The 27,018-nt window shown below is 43.9% G+C and overlaps 1 protein-coding gene across 1 annotated transcript; it reads right to left on the bottom strand.

Moving 5' to 3' along the window:
* Positions 1 to 2,751: 2,751 nt before the first annotated feature.
* LOC308337935 (putative methyltransferase-like protein 24) lies at positions 2,752 to 21,380 on the bottom strand (the record flags this gene model as incomplete). Its single annotated transcript, XM_080831486.1, has 4 exons — positions 2,752 to 2,980; positions 11,231 to 11,370; positions 17,789 to 17,887; positions 21,273 to 21,380. Coding segments are annotated over 4 exons (576 nt in total), but the record flags the coding sequence as incomplete, so codon positions are not given.
* Positions 21,381 to 27,018: the final 5,638 nt, after the last annotated feature.

Raw genomic sequence — 27,018 nt, 5'->3', positions numbered from 1 at the left:
TTCTTGTTTTCCCACTTTTGCTGATGCTGCTGCTCTCACCTGATGCTTTAGAAATAGTTTTGATTTAACGCGCCCGATCTCGTCTGATCTCGGAAGCTAAGCAGGGTCGGGCCTGGTTAGTAGTTGGATGGGAGAAATAGTTTTGATTTACAGCTGGCAACTAAAATTACCCAAGAGTTTTCAAAGCAGAACAAAAGCCCCATGCGTCTTTCTGTCACCCTCTCAGAGTCTGGCTTTTCCTTTTGGCCTGAGTGGTTAGAATCTAGGGATGAATAAAGAGAAGAAGAAAAATCACGGCTTCCCGTAGAAAACACCTCCTAACTGTATGAAACAGTTTTACATCATGAGGTGAAAATAACACAACAAAACCCCTTCTGGTTTCTAAAGTCGGTAGCAGAAGAAATGAGTGAAGAAGACAAGACTCAGGACAGACATGTGTGTGAGAGTTTTCTACTTGCTTTCCCCGCCAGGGCTACCTCTTATTTACCCGTGTCTGTACACATGCAGGAAAATGAAAACAGACCTTGCTTGCTGCAGGCCAGAAATGAAGTTTCCTTTTATCTGGCACCACATAGCTTCTAGAGGCCTGTTCCTAATGGAAGCACTCACTCACTGATGGGTTTCATTTTCGCTGCTTTGTTTTAAAGCATTTGCCAAAACAAACAAACAAACCAAAAAACCACCTAAGAAAGAATATCAGAATCTTTCAAAATCCTCCATATGGAATTTTTTTTTAAAAGATTTATTTATTTATTTATTTGACAGACATCACAAGTAGGCAGAGAGGCAGGCAGAGAGAGAGAGGAAGAAGCAGGGTCCCCACTGAGCAGAGAGCCCAACGTGGAGCTTGATCCCACGACCCCGGGATCATTTTTAAAGCAGCAAATATATACCTGGCAATTCTGGCCCAGATCCCTTTCGTGTTTTTGTTTGTGTTTTTGTTTTTGTTTTTGTTTTTTTGGTGGCAAAATATGCATAACATAAAATTTACCATCTCAACCATTTTTAGGTGTCATTACCAATGTTTTTAATAAAAATAAGTAGCCTTAGGAATATTAAAAACATCCTTTAAAAGATTTATCCTTTTTAGGTACTACTGTAAATATTTCTGCTGGCCCAGGAGCAGCATAAAAGAAGATCTCATTAAAAGATCTCATGCTTCATCCTCAGCATAAAACTTTGCCCACTGTGTGGCTCCTACGGAGTTAAACAAACACAATTCCGGTGCATACCTGATTATCTGAAAACACATTTTCATAGGAAATGTGGCTTGGATACATTTATCCACGGGTCATTCTTCAAAGCCTTATTTTATCCTCACATTTACCAAATCTTTTGCTGAAATATTCTCCCAAAAAGCAGTCTCGACAAAGTCTATTCTTTGAAGAGTGAGGGCAGATAGGGCCAGGGTATAAAGAGCCTTAGGGAAGAGCAAAGGGAGTCCCAAATGAACACAAAGACTCTGTAGCTGGCTGTCTGAATCACCAAGAGTTGACATATTAGAGAATCAAGCCTGTAATTTTCAGCTGTAAAAAAAAAAAAAAAAAAAAAAAAAAAAAACCCACAAAAAACACAGGTCTCTGAAGGTAACAAGTGGCAAAAATAAAATAAAGTTCTGAAAAATGCTCCCACTTCAGTTTCTGTTTGGAGATTTTATCCCCCAAATCCTGTGTATGTTGCATTAATTCTCCTAATTATTAAATGCTAGTTCCTGTCAATGGCGGAGCAAAATACAAATCTGTAGTTAATCACACGTTAGAAGAGCAGCAAATTCTTTGAAGTGGTTCTTGAAGAAGCTCCTGCTGTCCAAGGAAAGGGAGTTAAAAAAAAAAAAATGGACAAGGAGCAAGAGGAGGAAGAGGAGAAGAAAAAAACAGAACAGAGGACAAGCCCTTGTATTAAAGGTCAGGCAGGCAACTCAAGTTTAAAATTGAATTCCATGTACGCTGTTTTTCAGAAACACCCATTCTGGCATGTTCTAAACCACATGTCATCTCTGGCTGAGAACAGGAAGGTAAAATAGGCCAAGCCTGGGAAGGGTTGGCAAACCAACACAGGCCAAGTACACTCAGGAGAACTATCTAGTATTTGCCTACAGAGTGCAATTGCCTCGGGTTTACACCAAAAATTTTGCTTTCAAGGAACACGCTTCAAAGACTGAGTTTCTTTTTGCTATCCATTCACAAGAAGACACTTGCAGAGATCTGACATCTTTTGACACAATTTTATCTGTTGCGACACAAAGAATGTCTATTCCATTTTACAAAGTTCATTTTAATCAGACATAACGTATGTTCTGGCCTTCCAGAGTCTGGAGACTCAAGACAGTTGCTACAGCAGTGAGAAACACGATACGTGGGTGATCTCTTATCAAACAAAAACCTGGCCCCGATTACTTTGTATTTGGGACCGACATAAGTAGTTTGCTCCATCTGAACATTTTAAGTCAATTGCCAAATGAAAATGGGACTCTTGAGCCCCTGCCAGAAGTAGGCTTCTCACTTCCTTGCCCAGTCTTAGCCAAAACCCTAGCACTACCCAACAGCAAGTGCAATCTACAAATCAACTTAAAGACCTCGATCTTTGCCAAAACTTTATGTCTACGGAGCTGACGCTATAAATAATGACGGGCGATCATCACGAAGTTTGAAACTGGATCCTCGACTGTCCAATTCTGCGTTTGCATTTTTTTTTTCAAGTTCATGAGTTTGTTCACTTAATTTCATTATGCAATCAAATGAAAACTCTCACCTTGTGATGCCCAAATTCATTCAAAATGGTGCCCAGCTTTCGGGTGTTGCTATGCGGGTTTTGGGCTGCCACAGCTGGGTGTGGGTCCCGCCAGTCGATGGACAAGCGGTGATACCAGAGGCGCCGACTCTTCAGAAGATGAGCCGACTTCACGCTAGGATCGAAACGATGGACTTCGCATCCACTGTTGGCCAAGCTAACCTCAAACTGCGTATCGTCACTCCCCAGCCTAGAAAGAAAGAGGATGGAAATCAGTAACAACAAAACAATATGAAGCAAAAGTGTTGGATTGACAAGACAATTCTCAGGCCAATTTTCTTACTCTTACCAAGCTTTCTCCTGTTTTAACACATGGCTAACTGCACACAGTCAATAAACCTTCTTCTATCACAAAAAGCATTAGATCTAAGAGCTTCTGGGTATCAAGCAAGCAGAGATATCATCTGCTAAATGCAGACCAGCAAAGCACATGTTCAAACATGTAGAGGCATGCCAAATTAATTTTTTACAAAGATGTGAATCATAGCAGCAACGAAACAAGACGATCCAGTGATCTTAAGAGGCTTTCTCAGAAGACGTCAAAAATAAAAGCGCCGGGATCGGTTCCCTTAGGGAGAGATGCATTTTGCTAATGAGGTAATTTGTCTCCATTCTAATGGCCACGATGCATGAGGCCTGACTTAAAGACAATAGCTGTTTCCTTAGAAATGGAATGTGTTTTAAAATAGTACAGCTTCCTGGTGGTGGGTATCATGGAGGGCACATATCGCTTGGAGCACTGGGTGTGGTGCATAAACAGTGAATTTTGGAACACTGGAAAAAAATTAAATTAAAAAAAAATGAAAGCAGTAATTAGAACAATAATAGAGGAAATCAGCCCTGCCTAATGAGGACATTTAACATGTCAGAAGATGACCTACAGGCAACTACCTATGGGTATACCTTAACTGACCTCATACATCAAAGAGCTGAATAAATAAGGTGTGTTTGATGATAATAATGCTAAAAAAAAATAAAATAAAATAGTACAGCTAAAGAAAAGGCAACTGTGTGTGGTTCTACTCAAGAAATAGAGGAGATACCTCACTTAAAGTCACATCAACAGGAGGAATAATTTTTGAATTAGCTGTACCTACGAACGCAGTATGTAACATATCATGCAGAACATTCATATAATTAACACATTTTTAATTAACTCTGTCATATTACTCAGACGTATTTGGTGGAGTTATATTCATCACTTTGATTAAAGCATCAGTTTGGATGAAAAACATGAAATTAAATGGAAGAGGATTATTTTTTTAAATGGTGATTACGGCTTCTTTGCCTGAAATACTATACTTAGATGTGATTTAAGATACCAAAATCTCCCAGAGTATCTATAATACATCAACTGAACTTGAACCTCGTGAATGCTTCATTCTCTTAGACTTTACTGTCTCAGATATTTCATATTATGGAAACATACAAGCTCATTGGTTAACAATTATTTACCTGCTTTTAGTTGACTAAAATAAGTCTTCGGTACAGAGGTCCTCCCCTAGACATTCTGACTATACTTTCATTTGCCTTGTTTTCACTTCTACTCCACTGATTTCCCCCTCACTGGACCCATGGCACTTTAACTTTCTGCTGTCCCTTACCTGTAATTCTCTCTACCCTCTTGGCTGGAAGATTTAGCACTCTTCTCACAAACGTTACCATTCCTTTACCCAAAAGATACTGTTTCCTAATTTTTATCTCTTATCGAACCCACCCAGCTCAGCCCATTGTAGTCTCTATCCTAGTGTCCCCCAATTTTTCCATCATCTAATCTGGTGTGGCAGACTGACTTGTTGGCTCTAATTCTTCACCCTTCATCCATACCACTGCCATGCTCTGCTCATCATGGGCAGGGTGTCCCTTTCTGCCCCTTGATTTTTTGGCTTGACCATGTGATTTCTTTTTTGGAAGGAAGTGACAGTATACCAGTCCTGACCTAGGCTCTAAGTACTTCTGTCCACTCTCTCGTATCATGCTCATGATGAAAACTTGCTGTGTCAGGAAAATACAAGACATGAAAGGTAGAGGTACCCCAGCCTCTGTGACACCACCAGCCTTCTATGAAAAACAGAACTGCCCTTGGCCACCTCACCTTGACATAGTCTCCCAGCTGAGCCCAACCTCAATCAACAGAAGCCCAGCTGATTTGGAAACATATAAGCCATAATAAATAATGGTTTTAAGCTACTGAAATTTAGAGTGATTTGTTATACAGCAATAGCTAACTTATAAACCTGCCATGCACTGTATGTCCAAGAATTGAATAAAAATGACAAAACATTATTTAGTAGACAGATTTCTTTCTGTATAGATCAGAATGTTGCCAAATTCACCTGCCCCAAGGAATTTTTCACTTAATTGAATATGTTGAAACTTAGATGAGCAAACCAGTGTTATTATGGGTCATCTCATGGAAAATGGCAGTTTTGTAACTTTACTAAGAAAACACTGTATCAAGAAAGTCCTCATTAAATATAATTTGTATGTAAACTTTCTAGAGTAGAGAAATGTGAATAATTTCTTTCTCTGAGTTTTCTAAATAGTTTTCAAGGAAACATTCTCCACTCTAAACCATGTGTTTTAATCAAGACTTCAAAAAAATTTAAGAATTAAATTAAGCACATACACTTCTGTAACTAACTTTTTTTAGTAAGGCACTTTATTGTATATTGGTATGTTTTCAATTTAAACTAATTTTTATAATGAAAAAATAGCAATATTTATAGAAGAGTTCAAAGAAATAGATAGAATGAAAAGCTGACATTTTCTAGCCCTAGAAATTTTGGCCACCAATTTCTAGAGATAATCACACTTAGCAATTTTTTGTGTATCCTTCCAGAAATTCTCTACACACGTACAAGTGTTCTCTACCAGAGATACCATAAGCACACACATACATATTTAAGTTCATCATCATATAGTGAGGAACTATTTTGTACGATACCCTAAATAACATGAAAATACTGAAATTTGTCATTTTGGAGTTAACTTATGTTACTTTTACTAAATAAAATACATTTAAGACGTAAGTGTACTAAATTGGAAAATAATAAACAGTGTTCACTGAATCAGGGTCTGTAATTCTTACTTTCATTTATTCAAATGGTGCTTCTTCAAGTTTTTATTTAAATTCAACTTAGCTAACGTGCAATGTAATATTCTGCTTATTTCTGAATCCCACGTGCTGTGCAATGAGATGAGGGCTGACAGACAGATCTATAAAATGCTGTTCCAAGTGAGAGAAAACTAGAAAATCAGGTAGGGTCTGTAATTCCCCGAATACATAGTACAGTATCCAACACGGCATGGGGCAGGCTATGTTTCACTGTCTCATTTGTGTATATAAATAAATATTTATAAAGCACTTTAAGGGGCGCTTGGGTGGCTCAGTCAGTTAAGCATCTGCTTTTGGCTCAGGTCATGATCCCAGGGTCCTGGGATCGAGCCCCATGTCAAGCCCCCTGCTCATCAGGGAGTCTGCTTCTCCCTCTCCTTCTATCCCTTCTCCAGCTTGTGCTCTCTCTCTTGTTCACTCTCTCTCTCTCAAATAAATAAATACTTTTCAAAAAGCACTTTAGTATGTTTAAGGCATTATACTAGACACCAGAGACAAATAGATAAATAAAATATAACCCTTGAACTGAAGCTCACAAGTCTTAATGAAGAAAGATTTCTGAACAAATAACCATAGGAAAAAATAAAATAACCAAAACTATTAGTTACAGCAAAAATATACTTGGTCTGTAAGAAAATCATTTTCTGTTCTTATTTAACTTGAAAAGAGAATTCACTGTAGAAAATTCTACTTTATAGGAATGTTTTGCTTAACATTTATTCCATGAAGCAAGAAATGTATATCATAAGGCTCCTATCTCATGATCTAAGAGAGTTGTTGCCACCACATCTGCATTCCAGGGCGGGGGGGGGGGGGGGGGGCAGTTAAGAGGGGAATGAAGGTCACATCCTTTCCTCTTAGGGCGTGGCTTAGACGTTGCACAACACCACATTCACTCGTATCTCACTGCTCAAAGCTAATCATATGGCCACTTGGAGCTTCAAGGAAGGCTAGGGAATGCGGTCTTCAGCAAGGTGCCACAAAACTCACGAGCTCTGTTACCAAAGGAAAAAGGAAAAAATATATCCAAGAGAAGTAAAAACATATGTCCACACAAAAACCTGTACATGAATGTCCACTGCAACATTATCACAAGAGCCCATAAGTGGAAACAACCCAAATAGCCATCAACTGACGAGTAAATAAATAAAATGTGGTATATCCATATAACGGAATATTATTTAGCCATTAAAACGAATGAAGTAATGATACATGTTACAAGAGCAAACCTTGATGCTAAGTGAAAAAAGCCAGTCACAAAAGGCCACATATTGTATGCTTCCACTTATATGAACTGTCCAGGAAAGGCCAATCTACAAACAGAAAGTAGATTAGTGGTTGCCTAGGACAAGGGGTGAAAAGTGGGAAAGGGTTGGGGAGAAATTGGGAATGACTGCCACTGGGTCTATGGCTTCCTCTTCGGGGTGATGAAAATGTTCTATATTTGACTCTAGTGACCGGAAACCATTGAATTGTATGTCTTAAAGGAGTGAACTGTATGGTATGTGAATTACAACTCAACAAAGTTGTTTAAAAAAAAAAATAAAAGCAGATACAGGAAAGGTTTCTAACTACAACCACTGAAGGCATAAGGATGGGAAGAAGTGACACAACTGGACAACGGTGTCCCCAGGAATTTTACTAACCCATTCTTCAACCCTGCAGGACCCAGAGAATCTGGCCAAGTGGTGATCTATTATGAGCTCTAATAGATAATTAGGTTATCTATTATCTAATTATTGAGGTGATTACAATTAGATCTGTAAACTGGCAGCTACTAGAGGGGGAGAAATAGGTTTTTTGAAGCATAAATGACACTGAATAGTGGATAAAAACATGTTATAATTATTAGTTTTGTTAAATAACATTTCATGAAATGCCAAGATTTCATCTAAAACATATATTCTCAACAGGGATGATATCACCCCTAAGGGGGCAAAAACCCATTCTTAGGAGCCAAGAAAACTTCCCCTTTTTACACAGAAGGCACAGATACATACATTACATAAGCAGATATACAGTTTATCTATGCCATTAAAATTTCATGCAGTGGGGGGTTTGTGATTAGGGAAAAAATTATCTAAAAAGGATCCTTGGGTCCATGATTTTCTGATTTCTCATTCATCTACACCAGAACTCCGGCTGTGTTAATTAAACTCCTACAAGTTGAAAAGGTTTGGCTCTGGATCTCAGTCATTCCTCGTGAAATGCTCATGGCACCCAGAAGTCCCAGCTTTCCCACCCAAGATACCGGTTGTTGCCTAACCACGTGTCATCTATCAAACATTCTTCTGTCTCATGCTGAGAATTTATGCCTCGAAACCAAATGGTGCCACCTACCAGAGAACTATAGAAGAGATTAAAAAGATGGACTGGGGCGCCTGGGGGGCTCAGTGGGTTAAAGCCTCTGCTTTCCTCATGATTCCAGGGTCCTGGGATCGAGCCCCGCATTGGGCTCTCTGCTCAGCGGGGAGCCTGCTTCCCCCTCTCTCTCTGCCTGCCTCTCTGCCTACTTGTGATCTCTGTCAAATAAATAAATAAAATCTTTAAAAAATAAAAAATAAAAATAAAAAGATGGTCTTATGCACGATCCCTTCTCAAGTTCCCTCTTCCACTCTCATGTCTACCCCTGAAATAACAGTCTTTGATGGGCAGGATAAAATAGGTGATTTTCCCCCACTTGCTTTAGCTATCACCCTCCTCCCACCCCACCCGCACCCTCCCCCTCACACAGAAGATGCTCAGGGCAGCCCCCAGCTGAAGAGGTCAGGCAGAGGACATGAGCACCTAAACCCACAGCCCCTCCTTCCTCTTCTCCTCCCCCTTCTGGTGACATAACCTTCCTATACAGCACCTTCCCCTATCTTAACTGGTCTCTTCTACCCCCATTTTAAAGTTGAAAAGGATCCGATTTTAATTCTCAACTGAGCTTCACCCAGAGTGCACACACTCTCCCAGAGAAATGCTTTTACATTAGCTGCAGGAAAAAAAAAAGGTCTGACTCCTAGTAAAGACGTTCCAGACTCCGAGACAAGGTGAACTTGATTCCTCCTCTAGTTCTTGGCACGGAGGAAAGGCATGCAGCCCTTGTCTTCTGGTCCTCTGTGCTCAGATCCCTTTCCCCCTGTCTAGGAAGGCTACCCCTAGCTGTGGCTTTATCTGCCATCCTCAGTGTGCCTGGAATGACAGGGCACAGCAGTGACACAGTCTTGTTGCTGCCACAGCCCAGGGGCTCAGAGCACAAACTGGCCTGGTGTAGGGGTCCCATGACCCACCTGCCCCCTGCCCTCTCTGCCATCTCACAACTACCCCCATCCTCCCAAACCCTGAGGACCCAGGGCCCACATTCCCTGTTCTTGAGCCTCATTTCAGGACCACCACTTCTGGCCTGGGTCTCTGCCTTCCCTCAGCATCAACTGAAATGTCAGCTGGCCATTTACTTGCCTCCAGATGAGCAATCCACCTGCGAAGGGGGTAGGCTTATCCTGACCCTGTCCTGAGTCACAGGGCAACCTCCTTGTACATCCACAACCCAAAGCATCCTTCCTTCACCCATCGGAAATATTTTCTTTAATTTCTAGTCTTCAATTAAGCATTTTTCGGTTTTGAGTCAAAGTTGGCCCTTATCATCTAGTCACGTCCGTTCCCTGAAGAATTCAACTGTCCCTATCTGCTCTTTAGAAAGCTGAGTTTGAATAGTGAGCATTTCAATGGAAGTAAGAAACTACCTTTTTACATGAAGTCATCTGAAATCTTAGAGCAGGATTCTCTTATCGAATGGCTCTGAAGTATTAGAAAGCAAAAAGGAATTTTAAAGATCTCTCCCCTCAACAGCTTTCCCGGTTTTCATTTTACTCAGGGATATGCTTTAAATGAGATTATTCCAGGGTGTAAAATAATATGTAAAACATAAAGGCAGTTCAGAGCAAGAAAACAGGACCAAGTTGAGCTCTCCAATTTGCATGTGGTACTATGGAATTATTTTTATGACCTACTTTCATACATTTTTAACATGATAGAAAATAAAGTCTACTGTCAAAATTCTCCATTCTTTCTACAAGCTAGAAGCAAAGCTGGTAGGCTCCCTTCTGTTCTAATGGCTGAGGAACTATTTTCCTAAACCTTAGCCTCCTGGTTTAAATCACAGCATAACCAGCGTCTCTCCCTAGTCTCCTTATCTGGTGCAATCATTTATGTCGCAAACATACATTGAGTGCCTACTGTGTGTACCAAGCCCCCCTGATACAGACTTCACTGAAGCCATAGAAGAACGTTTCCATTATCCTGAAACTCTTACTTGAACCTTTCGTTTTTACAAAAAGTCCACAAGGATTGCAACTAAGAATTCTTGTTTGGTAAAGTTGGACATCGATGGTGATCCTCTGGGCACATACACAAATGTAGACCTAACCGCCCCCCCCCCCGCCAACCCCATCATCTAGGATTCACATTGACGGTTCTTATTCACGTGCCTGAATGTGAATCACAGAAGTGATGAAATCTATCAGTGAGAAGAAAGCACAAGACACCTGTTAAGGTCCCCAGCACTTCTGTAATGGACGTCAGCGGTCCTGCCTAAGAACCTCATCACACAGCTTCCACAGAGAGTCTGTGGAATAGGGTGTCCCCAATAAAAATAACTCTTTTCTGTCTTTTTTTTTTTTTCCTGAGACACATATTTGTAAGTTCAGGTCTGGATGTGAGTACTGCTATAATTGGTGAAATAGTCTCATTACTATTTGTCCTTTTATAGAAAACTCTCTAAATCCATTTGTGTATTTAGGTCACTTTCGTCCTGAATACCGGAATATTAATATTTCGTGACAGTGTGACAAAATCACACTGTTTTCACAAGAATTCCCTTTTCTTTCTTTTTTTAAAGATGGATTTACCATGGGCACAAAACATAAAAATCCAACAGTGGAATCATTCATCTCGGGTCACTCATCCTAAGTATGTATAGAATTTCCAATATGCCCGCTGTTCCTTCTCTTCTTAATTCTTAATATTCTCTTTGTAATAAGGACGCTGTAATTCTAGCTGGAAATCATTGGCTTCACCCAAAGGACCATCCTCATTATGCTGAAAATTGAAGTTGCCAACTTACCAACTAAGTGTAGGTAATGGGAGAGAAAATGGCCCCAGCCACTTCCGGTGACCCGCAAGGGCAGTGCTCACAGTTACATGACAGCCAGCGGGGTCTGAAACGATGGCAGGAAGCAAAGCCCAGCACCTGTTGACCGTGCGTAACTTTGTGTTGCCGAAAAAGCCTTGGCCACTCGCAGGAGTGTTTCGTGTTCTTCCGCAATAAAAGGCACTTACCCTAAAGAGTAGAGGCGGCATTGCTTGTTGCGGATTTGATGCACTAAGGCAAACCTGTCATCAAGACAGACTGACCAGGGCTTCTCTGCAGGGCTGGCGTCAGTAGCTAGGCTGTCTGTGCTCATGTGATTGCATGCAATCTGTAAGGATTGGAAATCAATATGAATAATTTAAAGCGTTGGATGATAAATGGCAGGTAGGGAGTTATGCTTCCCCAGTCCCTGAAAACCGTAACAGCAGAGTTATGTCCTTCTCCACTGCTAACTACTCCTCTCCTCGGGGAAACACAAGACCGTGCCAAATATTCAGAGAAACTCTAAATATTGGATTAGAAGGAGCCTTGTGGAGACTATAGGTAGGTTCGAAGGGAAGTTAAGGACTACTATAGCTATATAGCACAGAGTACGCAAGACAGACCAAGTCAGGAGCAAAGGTGGCAGAGAGGAGGGGTCTGGGAAGGCTTTGCAGAGGTGTGTTAGCCTTGGAGGATGAACAGAAGTTGACCAAGAAGCTGAGATCAAGAAGGGCATTCCGGACAAGGAGAACGGTGTTGACAAAACACAGAGGTCTGTAACCCACAGTGTTCCCACAGGAAGTTGTGAGATACGATTGTGGGCACAGGTCTCAGAAGGATATAGATTATCAATTCCTTGTCTCAGGCAGATAAGCTGGGACCACCGTGGTCCAGAAAGATCGCATGCACTATCCCAGGTAAGCGGCTCATCAAGGGTCAAGTGAGATCCATTTGTCGTCCCTGCTCCCCAAACCGTATTCTTCGTGAAACCCTATACTAATGAGCTTCCTCCTAGGGGAGAAGAGCAGGAGCCCCACGCAGGAAGGAAGCTCTGCCCGAGCTAACCAAAGCACTTCTGTAGCTCAACTATGAAAATTAGATAAGAAAATCAAAGGGAACATGTATCTAAATCAAGCAGAAGCAAGTCTCTGATTTCAAATGCACATAAAACAAATATACCATATAAGGAATTCTGACTTGTGTTTAAGGCTGGCACAGTGTGCATGATGGAGGCTGCTGGAACCAAAGGAAGCAGGTTCTGTGGCCAAGATATTCTTCCGTGGCCCATATGACATAACGAGCATCAGTTTTCCCCCGAACCCCTCCAAACGCCCATCATCATCATTACGCTCCATGAATCGGGCAGCAGCTCTGGCTGTCACATCACGGACAACAGAGCACTGCATGAGCCAAGGATGTTCTCGGGCTACTTGCTCTGATTCATTGGAAAACATAACAGCAACTTATTTTCTTCTGAAGAAGATACTCTAAGTTTGCCCAATTCTTTTATTTAATGGAGCTTCCAAAATTCTAATCTGAAAAGCTTATATATACGTAGCCTATTCAACTCACACGGCACCTCCCTGATCCTGCTGTCACCTAGGGCTGCTGACCTGACAAAATCATCCGGCACCATTTATCAGAGATAAAGGAGAGAGTCCATTGCTAGGATCTGGACATTTTAGAGGGAAGCTTGAAATGTGAAACCCTGTGTATGTATTCTTTTCTCTCAACTGAGGTCTTATCACTCTTTAAAGGGAAAAAATAACAGTGGCATCAAATCTTCTCTTGAGCAACGATTAAGAATACGTTGATTAAGTGGGTGCATCAACATGTTAATGTGTACAATTCATTTCCTACTGTTCTCCCACAGATAAGTGGAAATTATGCCTCAGCCTGCCCACTGCCTAGGCCCCACTCACCCAGCAAGGGAGGAAGAACTGCTAAGCTAATTAATCAACGTTCTATGTGTTCACTGGGCCCCTTACTAGTGGGCGGGTTACGGTGCCTTAAACATTAGCACTGTCACTCTGCCGCATGCTCTGCCCCCCATACACGGCCAGTTGGGCAGCTCTGTAGGCCCCCAGAGCACAGCCAGACCTCCTAAGCCTGTCCCATTTGTTCTAGGGCAGCCTCCTAGAGTACTTTCATCAAAGCGGCATGACGATTCCCATTTCTTTGTGTGTACTCTTCCCTAAGAACCTTCTTAATCCAAACAGGGTATGGACACTCACAGGTTCTCGTTCCCAACTCCCTCCGAACCCCACTGACACTGAAGTCTCGCCTTTCCCGCCGTGTTTCCCAAGGTGTGGTCCACCTACATCCTGCTGGACCCGGGAGGTACTTGAAAATACAGAGCTCTGAGTCCCACTCTGGATCTGTAAAGTCCAAATCCTGAGGCGGAGGCCTGGGAACATGCCTTTTGACACACTCCTCCAGGCAACGCTTCTGCAGGTGGGCCTGGGGGTTTACAGACGCCCTTGAGGAAAGCTCCACTGAAACGGTCCAGCCTGGCCTCACCTGTGCCTTAGCAAACTCTGGGAGGAGGCTACACTTGGGCCAGTGCTTTTAAAATGAAAACAGCAACCCCTCCAAACCTACCCTCAGCAAAAAGCCAGCAAGGCAGGCAGTGACACTTAGGGCAAGGCCTCCAGGAATCAGAAAATAATAAGGGTCAAGGTTTGGGGCTTTGAGGTTCAGCAGCCCTTCCTTTCAACGTTGGGGAGGAGAGTTTTATTCTATTAAAGGTGACACTTCAAGCGTTTCTTCTTCTTCCGCGGATTTCGTCTTGCACAGATACATCCCTGTTGGAAAGACATTCGTCTCCGTTCAGTCTCTCGGCTAATGTTGCCCTTTCCTCTCCTAGCTCAAAAATATAACACAGGAGCGTTTTCCATTTTGGCCATTTATTAACCATCTCACCGGTAGACACTGGCTTTTGAAAACAACCAGGAGGAATCGGTAAAATTCAGCTCCTAAAAATTAATTAAATATTGATTTTTCAAACGTCCTCGTTAAGATTTATGGCCAGGGCTTCAATAAACTCTTGCAAGCAAAATAATCGAGGGCAATAACTCCTAGCTAAGCTCCAACTCCAGAAACTATGTTCTTTCCTTCTAATTCCCCTTGTAATTTTAGCAAATTAGGCCTGCACAAAGGAGAAGAGACTCCAGGAAAAAATAGTTTCTGAAATTCACTTTAGTTATTTAATTTAAAGGGATTCATTTATTTTTTTTTAAGATTATTTATTTATTTCCTTGGTTGGTTTTTTTTTTTAATCTCTCCATTCAGTGTGGGGCTCGAACTTGCAACCCCAAGATCAAGAGTCACATGTTCCACCCACTGAGCCAGCCAGGCACCCCTTAAAGGGACTAGTTTACTCTCCTTTCATCTGGTATCCCAAAAGATGGAACAGAATATCCGGCAATGCCTAAGTAGAATCTGGCAAAGGTAGCCCTTAAAATTTGGGGACTTCTGGCAGAATCACTTCGACGATCAACTCTATGTATATGCAATACCATTATTTTGGAAAGCAAAATTTAAGGAAAGAGTGGTATTTTTGTTGCTTTTATCCCAGGGTGTGTGTGTGTGTAGCAGTAAATATAATAGATATGATTGTTATAAAGTTGTAAAGTTTGCATCTCCAGGACTTGGATTTTTATGTTATTCTCACAAATAGACAGATGGGTAGATGATTAGATGGATGGATGGATGGATGGATGGACAGATGATAGCTAGACAGATAGATGATAGGTAATGTTTTAAAATCTATTTTTTCTTTTTAAAAACAGCAACTATTGCTTAATTTTGTGCTGCAAGGCCTGCTTCCTAGAGGCATATGGTTTGGGGGTGGCCAACAAAAGCTGGATCTGGAGCCTTCCCTTAGAACAGAGTACTGTGTTTATGATTTAACCATTTCTTGTTAGCAGCAGTGTCTCATCGACTCCAGAACCCAGAGATGTCATTCTGGTCTTTGACATTAGAAAACGATACCTAATTAAACTGAGTTCGATGTTGTGCATGTGCCACCAAACATCCCATCCTCTGGTGTTTCCCGTCCTCTGGTGTTTCAGGTCCCCACGTGTCTTGTGCCACCAGGGCCACCGCAATGTGCAAGTCCAGGGGGTGCCATCCCATTGCAGTCTATGTCACGCTGTCCCCTGCCCTGTGCTTCTGTTTCCAAGCTTCTCTGCCTGGGGAAGCTCCCCCAGCCATCCCCTCACCCTGTCAGAGAACACACAACCCTCGTGCACCCTAGCTGGTCGGCCAGTAAGTGGGGGTATGTGATTCGGCTCGCCCACCCTAGTCACTGCCAGCCACCGAACAGGGGTTTGACAAATGCCTGGTGACTTCAGGAATGAATGCATCAGTGACGAACACAGCAAATGCCGGGCATTGCTGTGCAAGCTTGAACACAGATTTGACGGAGATCTTTTTTTTTTTTTTTTTAATTTTAAAAAGCAGCATAAGAGGATGGGGGTGGAATTTGCTTTAAGACCTTGAGAGGGTTTTTTCCTCCCTGGCCCGTTATGACTCACGACTGCTAACTGTGGAAATTTTGGGGAACAGTGACTCTAATATTCTTCCAGTTTTGTAGGCTTTCATTGTCAAGAGGAGTTCTAAATGAAGCCTAAGCCCCAAAACAGCCAAAAAACAAACAAACAAAACAAAACAAACAAAAAAACAACTGTCTGCATTACGTAGAGAGGGGGAGGGAACGCTGTTTAGCAAAATACCGTGATTAAGAATGAGTTCCTGTCATCTCTGATGAGGTCCCACCTGCTGCTTCCCAGGGACCTAGAAGTCCAGGAAAACATAGGACCCCACAAGGGCAAAACGACCCCTGATTGCAAAACCACTGTGAGATCTAGAACTTTATCTCAGTTTCTCTGGAGGATGAAAATCCTTCTAGTGAGCTCCAACACCCAGATCTTTCTTGTTCTGCTCATCAAGCTGAATAATGCGTACATTTACCTACCTTCCCAACAGTTCTTAGCTGCTTGAGGTCAGAGACTGTATTCCCAGGGCCTGGCACGAAGTAGGTGCTCAAAAACACTTAGTCAATAATGATCCTTTGCTACTCTTGGCAGACTATAAGCTCAGAGAACTGGGAGAAACCTAAGAAATAATTTAATAACTCTCTTCCTTTTCAAGATCAGAACAGTGAGAGCCAGAGAAGCAAAATAAATTGCCCAGGGTCACATCAGGCTACCTTGTAGGATACTTTTCTTTTCCCTTCAAAACTTTTCTCCTCTCAACATGTAACTCATGGGAACAATCCAAGAGGGGCTTGAAATAACCCTTTCATGGCTCATGAGCTTCTTCTAAGTAAATATGCCTTTTATAAGTTACAGAACATTAAGCTGAAATACATATAAAATGGGATTTGGAGACTTTTACTTGGCCAATTTATTTGGGGGTGGCAGGTAGAGCCCACAGTTCTCAAATTCAACTCATAAAGTTAACACCTTGCATTTTTCTCTGGTGCCTTAAGGGCTTCTTAAAGTCAAAGACTTCATGTCCTTCCTGTAGAAACCAAACCATAAAATTAAAATTTCAGCATTTTAATTAAGCCTATGAAAGTCCACCAAATTAATTTGCAGCAGCAAAATAAGATGAAATTATGTAGAGCACGGGGATCAAATTTATCATCCCACATAAGTGATGATTAATTCAACAAGCTTTTACTTCCATGTCTAGGTGACAGATATTAAGATCCAATTGTCTGACTGCATCAAATGAAAAATGGGACTTTCTTTTACACCTAAAGTAGCCTTCCTAAGATGTAGAAACATGTTCTTTCCACAGATGAAAAATGGGCTCTGCTGCCAGGAAGGTGTCGGGGGACAAGTTGGATGCCCAGAACCAGTGGGCTGAAGGAACGTTAAAAGAGCCCAGGACCTCCAGGGCCACACCAGGCCCCCAGGGCACTTCCCAGGGGGCTGAGGCCCGTTCTAGGCAGTGTGAGTTCCTAATTTCCTAACACCTCTCAGCTCAGGTCAGGGCGAAATTTCCCTCGGGCCTTGATCTTCTCTAGTGTGTGCCTGTCCCCAGGATCAGGCTACTTGAGGACAGAATCCCCTGCTTCACGTGTCAAGAGCCATAGACTCTGCTGAGTGGACGGTCCCTTTTGCTGAGTGGGCAGTCCCTTTCCTTGCTGGGGGCACAGACTCAGCCCCGGGCCGGTGCTGCCACAGTGTGTTAAGTGACTACGGAAAAGGCCAATGCTCCCTCGGGATCTTCCGTCCCCTGAGAACTGAGTGCCTTTGGACAAGGGAGCTTCTCAGCCTGCCTCATCTCCTCGGCTCTCTCGCCTAGCGGGGCTCGGTCTGCCAAGCATCTGCGGCAGCAAAGCGAAAAGGCAGATTCCTCCAGATACAAAATGGAACTTGAACCTCCGGATGATGGGTTTGTTTTGTGACACACTTGACTGCCTACTCACGGGCATGAATCTGCCACTTCGAATGCCTTTGCAGAGCAGTTTGCTGAAGTGGATCTTTAAAACACATTGGGATGCATCATTAAAACATTTCAAGACGAGGATACCCCTGGAAGGCAGAAGATGCTGAGGCAAATGGAAGGCATCTTGTCTGCCTCTGAGTAAGTGGTAAGTTTATGCGGCAAGGCCTCAGAGACTCTGTCCCTACCGAGTCCCTCCCAGGGGTCCCTGGGAACCTACCCCCCACCCCGATCCAACTCCTTTTTAAAGGGGGCCGCTCGGTATCTTTCAGTGTTTCCCAACCCGCTTGCACCCGGAATACAACCTGGGGGCTGCTGATGTAGCTCAGGAACCTCAAGACCTCTTCATCCAGGGACTGAGCAGGGCCCGCCCACGGCTGGAGATCTATATGCCACCGGGGACCCTGCGAAAGAAAACAGGCCCATGTGTGAAGGGTGGCGGCGCTCGGGGTGGGGGTGACAAGGACACAGGATATCAGCGCAGCTGTGCGGCTGCTTCTGCCAAACGACTGCGTCTGAGGGCAGGCGGAGGGCACCCGAGTTGGACTGGTGTCATTAAGGTCATGTCAGTCACACGAAGCAAACAGGGCCTGAGAAAGCCCAGCTACTGGGTTAAGCAAAAGACTGCAAAGGCCTGGGGACATCTGACTTCTGATTCAGAGCAAACTCCGCTTGACCCCATCAGGCTCTCCCCACTGGGGCTTTTGTAGGACACAGAGCCACTCCCCATCTGAAGGAAAACCCCCCTTGTGGTAGCTGAGCGCCCTGCCGTTCCCTAGACTTAAGGAATCCTCACTGATCTCCCACAGGCTACTGGCTTCTCAGTGGCCAGCCTCCTGGGCGTGCGACCTGTGCCATCTTCGAGGGGCCGCCGCTGGGCTCAGTGCTCTGCAGACACTGTCTGGAAATTCTTTAATAATTTCGAACAAGGAGCCTCACATTTTCATTTTGCACTGAACCCCACAAGTGATATAGCCAGTATGCCCTGAGGGGCACCTTTCCTGGGTACACAGCCTTTTCTTACAGCCATTATCTTGTTCTGTGAAGGTTGAGCAGGCAGAGACTCTAATCACAGAAAGCCTGAGAACATTGATGTATCTTCCCAGTTAATACTGTGCACCACCCCCCGCCCTACTTTTTTTCCTTCTCTGAAGTAGATGCTGGTTACCATTTGATCAAACAATACGGAGCTTCAGTCACTCTGTTCCAGACAGTGGTCGCACAGATACAAACAAGACCTCAGCTGTCCCACGAAGGGCAGTCTGGTAACTTGGACAGGGAAATGCTGAGACATTAGGGAGAGCAATTCTTTTCAGGAAATTATCTAATTATGAAAACAGACCTTATAAGCACATTTAAATACAAATACCTCCCAGTTTGGTTTGGTCACCTTCTTTTTTTTTTTTTTTTTTTAAGATTTTATTTATTTGAGAGAGAGAGATCACAAGTAGGCAGAGAGGCAGGCAGAGAGAGAGGGGGAAGCAGGCTCCCTGCTGAGCAGAGAGCCCGATGCGGGGCTCGATCCCAGGACCCTGAGATCATGACCCGAGCCAAAGGCAGAGGCTCAACCCACTGAGCCACCCAGTCTCCCTGGTCACCTTCTTCTCACATCACATGAGGGAGTGCCTTGCCCAGTGGTCACAAGACAGTGTTTTGGGCAAACATGTCTAGGCCTGGGGTTTAAAACTCCCCATGTCCTCATCCTGTAGCCACTCCTAAGTGTCCCCCAGCATCTGGCCCTCGAAATCAGGGAGCAGTAAACTCTTTCTCTAAGGGGGGAAACAGCAAGCATTTTAGGCTTTTGCAGGCCATACGGTTTCTGTTGTAACTCCTCGCCTCCTGCTATCGCTCAGAGAAGCCCCAGACAGTGAGTAAACCGATGGTCATGGCTGTGTTCCAATAAATCTCCATTTACAGAAAAAGGTTGCAGGCTGGATTTGGCCCGCATGGCTGTAGTTTGCTGACCCCTGCTATATTTGATTCTAATTTAGAGGCAGGCTGGCCTAGAAGAGAGTGTTTACTTGAAATAATGCAAGAGAGACAGAGTAGGATAGCTAGACTAGAGCTAACTTTGTCATCTGGATGACTTAGGCAAATATCAGTCTGAGTTCTCGCATGATACAGTGGGCTCCTTCCTGCTGGCCAATTTGAGAAGAATTTAATAGAAAAACTATTTATAAGGGTGTGGGCAGGGTTTAAGGAAACCAGTAAGGAATAATGGCCATTATAATACCCATGGCCAGTAGCCCCAAGGAGCCCTCACAAACCCTCAGACTGAAGGAACAAGAAGGGAGAGGAATGTGTGGAACCCAGAGGGGGACACTGTATGGAGAAGGCATTGAAGAAAGGAACAAAGCCAATCCTAGCACATCCAGTCCTGTCATATACCCACACTAACTGTCAAAGGCAGAGAAGAGGGAGGCTATGGTCGGTCAGCCTCTGGGGGTGCAGAAGAGGAGAAGAAGGGTGGAAAGGATCTGGAAAGGCAAATAGAAGGTCTCCGGCATCGCTTCCTTTGGAAAGAGGCCAAGAGACTTGAGCAGGAGTCATTCATTCATTCAGTGGACACTCATGCCTCGTGCCAGGTTCCGGGTTACAATTTAACATGGGATAATTTAATTTAATTGCTTTAACCCAATAAATACAATGCAGTTCTGGAGGGGCTCTGACAGATATCTCTAGAGGGTAAAAGGGGTCACCAAGACACGAAGGACCCAAATATAACCCCAACACAAATGCCCAAATGCAGACTGTGGCAAGCAGTCTCCACCACAAGAAGGCCAAAGGCTTCATTAAAGAGACACCCGGGTGCCTGGGTGGCTCAGTTGGTTAAGTGACTGCCTTCAGCTCAGGTCATGATCCTGGAGTCCCAGGATCAAGTCCCGCGTCGGGCTTCTCCCTCTGCTTCTCCCTCTGACCCTCCCCCCATCATGCTCTCTCTGTCCCTCTCTAAAATAAATAAATAACATCTTTTTTAAAAAAATAAAGAGACCCCTGAACACTGCAGGAGCTGCTTAACATGAGCTAACACAGAAAAATAACTTCGCAAATCGGTAACAGTGAACCCACAGGGTGAATGAATATGGTAAAACTATAGAATTCTCTTCAGGATCCGCAAACAGGATCCTGACTGCAATCTGGAATTTCTCATTTCCAACCGAGTGTGGACCATGAAGAGGCTCAACATGGCAGCTGGAACACTGACCCTCTGCTGAGAAGCCTCAGGTGGAGACATAATAGAAACACACAGCGGAGAGACGCCCTAGAAGTAATCTGGCGTAATGCTTTGGTTGAGCTGTTTAAAAAACATTTCACATAAAGTAATGTTCTCCTTGGAATCAGTCTGACAGCAGTTCGTGATTATTTCCCCAAGGAAACCACTAGCTTTTATCATCTCTTTCAATTATCATTTGTCTTAATTCTCTAGCGCGCACATCAATATTTGTCCTTCCAAACATCCCGCCGACGGGATTCTCAGAGCACCTTAAAACACCAATGGCTGGTGTTTAATAGAATGAGGCAAAAACAAAACCAAACAAAAAACCTTTTTCTTTAAAAAAAAAATTATGATTTTATCCCCAAACAATTCCCTGAACGGCAGCATATGCTGTTACCCATAGGCTCCAAATAGCATGGGCCAAAACGATGCTACCCCCCTCACGCCCAGGAGGTGGAAACGTGGATTCCCTGGCCTGTCTGCTACCCCAGTTTCCTCTCAGGATGGGTAAAGGAACAGTTTCAGCAGAAGGGAGTGCTTGTACTGTCACTAGGCGCTGGTCTGTCTTGTACCTGGGCTAAAATGTCAAATGCTGCACACACAATGAGCTGCCCTAGAGAAGGAGCCATCTTCTTGAGCCACTGCAGGGATGAGGGCCCCTTGACTCCTTTGCAGTCCATGCTCCTGCCCCATGAACCATCAGGCCACTCATACAAAGGAGCCCCTCCCCCAGCACGGACAGGTGACTCAGGGAAGACGGGGTTCCTAACTTCTGAGGGAAAGAAGCAGCCCCCACTTTGTTTGTGAAGGCTTTATCTGGCACTTTCTCCAGGCAACGTGCACTGAAAAGTGAGCTGGTTTCCTCTGGTATGTTTTGAGTGCAGAGAAAAAAATTGCCCCAAAATTAAGATTAAAGACAGCAGAAGATATATACTGCTAACTCGTGTTGTTCTGGGGCTATTTTGCAGACATCTGAGATTCTGCATCCCACAGGGTTTTAAAAAAAAAAAAAAAAAGCGATCACCGAGTCAGTCCAAGCCAGTGCACAGAGATAATGGACCTGGCTCAAAGAGACCACAACAAGCAGAGCCATGAGGCTTTCGGATATTTTTATAATTTATTATTGCAGCATTAAATTTGTTTCTTGAAAAAAAAAAAAGATTTTTCAAGCCAAAGAAACTGAATTCTGAGATTTTACTATGAAAAGATAATGCAAAAAACAAAGCAATGTTTTAAAATACTCTTACCTACCAGCTACACTTATGCACATAATAGGAATGTCTTAATTCCTATTAATTAATAGGAATTCCTTAATTCCTACCACCAGCCCCAAGCAAAACTGGCTGCATTTGAAAAACATATATATGTATATTAATAAAAGCAGGCCCACCCATGACCCAGAAAGAGAGCCATCAATTCCGCCTGGGGCAAAACCTTCCCTTGTCTTGAAATCTGGAATAACAGCTTCCTTCTTCACAGTTTTCCCCCACACTCATGAATAACCTCATGGGGCCCCAGAGAAATTGTCCAACAAGGACCATACCACCATTTTTTAATGGTCCATTCCTCTGTATTTCAATGCTACAGTTCTTTAGGGATGAATTTATAGCATGAGTGATTTAAATGGTCAGTTTCTTTATTGTGCCGGATATTTGGTAGAGTGTCTGGGATCTTTTTGTGAAGTTTCAGGACTCCCAGAATGCACATTCCCCACAGCCAGTAAGTTCCTGACGGGTTTTAGAGCCAGCAATTTTCTGTTGGGAGAGATGGCAAACAACTGATTCTCGATCTTATGGTCATGCCTATATGGTCGCGCCCATGGATAAGAACGTGGTTGTGAGTCCTTGAGTCACACTGAACAACCCACTGAGCATGTTGGGGGAAATCTAAGCTTTCTCTGAGAAAGACCCAAAACAAGCAAAACATATTTATTTTGCAATTGTGTGCTAATGAGGAGCATCTGTTAGTGGGCAGGAAACAATGATTGGAGGAAATTGTTTCTTCCTTTTTAGGAGGAGAAGGGGGTTGTGGGAGTCATGGGGTTGGGGGAGGGGGAGGCACAAAACAGTGCCCAGGCAGAAACCCCGGGTCCAGGCGCTGCTGAGAGTATGTGAGCCTCGGCCACCCCCTTTCTGTCATGCCCATAGATGATCACGGCTTTCAGGACTCGGCCTGACTGCGCGTGCAGGGCTCCGTGCATCTCCGGGGTGACAGCTTCCAACCTTCCCCTCTGCATGCTTGTGGGCCTTTTTCTCACACTTAGTCCTGCTTCAGAAAGAGCAGGGGCCAGGTACACATGTTGTGGCGACGTTGAAAATTCAGGTACTCCGTGCAAAAATGTCATTTAAAAAAAGAATCTCAAAAATAAATAAATAAATAAATAAAAATAAAAAAAGAATCCCAGTTTCAGTGCAGGATAAAGATGAGTAAGCACACCTCCACCCTGTGTCGTATCCCAAACGCAGCAAGGAAACATGGCCAGAACGTAGGGAACAGTGATTTGAGGAATCTGGAAAGTAAATACTGGCAGACAGCTTGGAGGAGAAGATCAGAACTGAAAGTACCACAGAAGCTACAGGAGGCCACCATTGCTTTTCCTTAGGGGTCGTCTCTCCTGGCCCCTACTCAAGGTGGCCACATACTAGAAGTGGGCACAGGCACCGACCAAGAGCATCAGGAGGAGCCCCCTCTCATTCAGGCTCCAACAGGGAAGGGGTCTCCTAATGCTCAGGGAGAGTGGGGGAAAATTCCCCATGTTTTCCTGTCTTTTTTCTTCCTTTTCACCATTCTAGCATCCCAACTCCTGGGCAATCCCACAGCAGTGCTGTAGGCCAAGCAGAGGGCCCCAGGCACCTAAAACTCTGCGGAAAAAGAAGCTCACTATTAGATCTGTGGCTGTGACCTCAAGAGGATGGGCTGAGCCCCCCAGGAGAATTTTCTCTCTTTCTCCCACATCTTGGCCTTAGACTCAGGCACAGTTACCAGAAGTATGCAGCAGAACACAGGCAGAGCAGAGGTACCTAAAGCCCAACCTTTCCCACCAGAGGTTCGGAAACCACAGAAAACTGGATAATACTGAGGAAATCGTGGAAAAGGAAAACAACCCCACAAAGCGGGTTATGAAGTTCTGGGCTCACTCCTGAACTGTAGGAGCATGGATGGGACCCTAGTTAGCATATCAAAGGCTTTGGGAACCAAGGGGACAGACTGGACAGGCTTTTACAGGCTCCCAGACTGGACACTGGGTGGCATGCATGTGGGATAGATCTGGGGGAAAAAAAAAATCACAATTGAAATCATAATCCCCAGAAGCCTGGCTGAAATTTAAGCCTGAATTCAACCAGATCGTCTGTGAAAACAAATACATCAACCCTACCTATAGTATTTAAACATGTCTCACTGTGTCATAATATAATACACAAAATGTCCAGGATATAACCCAAAACTATTCAGCACATGAAGAATCAGGATCATCCCAGTTGGCATGGGGAAAAGGCAATCAACAGATGCCAATGAAAGCATAACACAGATGTTGGAATTATTTGATGAAAATTTAAAAGCAACTATTATAGAAATATTCCAAGATATGAGGGCGTACATCTTGAAACCAGCAGAAAAACAGAAAGTCTCAGCAAAGAAACAGGAGATAGAAAGAGCCTAAAGGACATTTTAGAACCAAAAAATGAATCTCAGTGGACAGACTTAGCAGCCGAATGGATAGGACACAACAAATAGTCCGTGAACTCGAAGACAGATCTGCAGAGAGTATCCAATCTGAACAACAGAGAGGAAAAAACCATTGGGGGGGGGGGGTGGGAAAAAAAAAAAAAAGAGCCTCGGGGACCTGTGAGGCAATATCAAGAGGTCTAACTTTCAGTCACTGGAATGCCACAGAAGGAAGAGAAAGAATGCAGTGCAAATAAATAAATATATATATAAAGATATTTTTATAATTTGTGGTTTATGATATCTATATAATATATGATATTATGATATCAATATCATAGAGAGAGAGAGAGAGAGAGATAATGGCTGAAAGAACCCAAATTTGACAACAGTTATAAACCTGAAGATTTAAGAATTTCAGCAAGCCCCAAAAAGACTCAAAGAAACCCATGCCCAGACACATCAAACTCAAACTATTCAAAAGTAAACACAGCAACAGCTGAGTCTACTAATCTTGGGACGGCCTCAGTGGTGGGCCAGGGTCTGAACAGAGAGGTGGGAAAAGCTGAGCCCATCCCACAGGGGCCTCTTACCAGGAGGTCCCCTCCCTGTGAAGGCCCAGGCCCAACTCCCCAGTCCATCTGCTAAATGCCTCTGGCAGCAGACAGCGCACAGGCGGAAACCCAAACCAGAGCAGCATCGTGAATCCTTCGCCCATCAATCTGCCGCCTCCGCCTCATTGCGCTGAGTGTGGGCTGGGAGGCAAGGGAACCAGAAATCAAATCAACTCTGACAGGAAAAAATGCACTACAATTCAAGCAGGCCTGGGTAACTTTGAGGAAGGAATTAAGGACAAGAAAGAATAGATACTCAGCTCTAGATTTAATCTCTACGTTATCCCGGTAAGTTGGAAAGAAATGCCGAACAAAATTTGAGCTGGGTTTTGTTCTTCGACTGACGTCTTTAAATTCCCCACATTTTCTGTGTGTGTCAAAATAGTTCAAGCCTGCATGAGATTGGAATGCACCAGGGAATGGCTAAAAGAATAAACCATGATGTATTTTAGGTTTTTATCATAGACAGTAGAAAGAGAAGCCAAATTCCTGGAGAGATCCGGTGCAAATGCAAAGGTTCTCGTTTGTTTTCATGATGTCAAAACTGTACAGAGTCTGCATACATAGTAGGAACTCCAATGTCAAATCGTGTTTCTCACTGTGGTAGCACATCAACCAGGAAAGGAGGAAGGAGTTTCATTTGTCTTACGAAAATAAGATTATATAAGAAAGTTTGCCTAAGAAAACAAATAGGAACTTAGAAACAATATGAATCACATTTTTAAGGATTCTCTCTTTCACTCCCGAGCTCGCTCACTCTCTCTCTCTCTCTCCCACACACACACACACACACAAGGATGCACACTTCTACGTACACGCACACCCTATTCAAAACATAGAGGGGACCCGAACTTTCGGGAATTCAAAATTCTAGAATCTTAACATCGTCTAAATCAACATCAATCTGCTAAGAATTCATGGACTTACTCCAGATGGAAAACTCCAGCCAGTTAACATCTCCCCCAAACATTTACCATTTCCTGAATCCTCAGCCTCAGGGCAGAAGGTCTGCAGCGCCCCTATAAACCCATTTCAAGGACCCTTGGATACTGAGTAGGTGCCAAAGCCAAAGGCGACATGGAGTTAGCAGAGGTTGGGTGTTGGGGGAGAGAAAGGAAAGCCACTGGGAAGAGGGAAAGGAATTGAGAAGGGAAGAGGGGAATAGGGGGGTATGAGAGGAAAGAGGGGGTGCTCCCCCAATCCTGGCACAGCCATCTCCACCCTCCCCACAAGGTCACCTGGGAATCTGAGTTGTCCATAAAGAGTGCCCAAGGCCTCTTTGGTGGCTCTCAGCTCACATCCGTCCTCAAACCTCAGGCCAAACCACAGGTCTCTCCATGGGCTCCCTCACTGCGATCCCGAAACTGCCAGTCGCAGCCACACAGATGTCCCTTCAGCCTCTGAGGCACAATGTGGAGCAGAAAGTCCGTCAATGGTAAAGCTCAGGGCTGCTCAACAATTTTACTGGGAAAGTGTTTTAGTTCTAAAGTCTACACAAGATGTGATTTTCATTACCGGAGGAAATTAAAACGCGTCACCCAAAGTCACCAAGTGCAGGGGAACGGAGATCGTGGCAGAAAGAATGCATCCCAGAGGCCACACCCCGAGCAGCTGAACCCCAGAGTCCCAGCACCCTGCAGCCACCCGAAAGGCCGCCACGTGGAACAACAGCCACATGTGGCACAGCACATCGGTGGGGAGCAAGACCTTCCCTGGAAGTCAGTGGCAGACGCTGGGTGGTGCTTGAAGAGTCTCCTTTGAGAAAAGCCATAAACAAGCAGGACATAAGGTGCTCCTGCCATGAGTAGGACGGTCCAGGGCGGGCAGAAGGAAAAGAGCACAGCAGAGCCCGGGACTCCAGCCAAACCAACCACTTCCACACGGTTCAAGGGCATCATCAGTTTTCTGACGAGGCTCTCACACCCCATTGAATATAAGCCATCAGTTGCACAGAATTACATATGTGTGCATGCGTGTGCGTATGTATGTCTCAGCTGCCAGTAGATTTTCATTCATTATTAACTCTCTTGTCACTTTC

Source organism: Martes martes, assembly GCF_963455335.1.
Source record: "Martes martes genome assembly, contig: scaffold_446, whole genome shotgun sequence".
Lineage (NCBI taxonomy): Eukaryota > Metazoa > Chordata > Mammalia > Carnivora > Mustelidae > Martes > Martes martes.
Note: the sequence above shows the minus strand (reverse complement) of the source record. Positions and strands in the feature narration are given on the sequence as shown.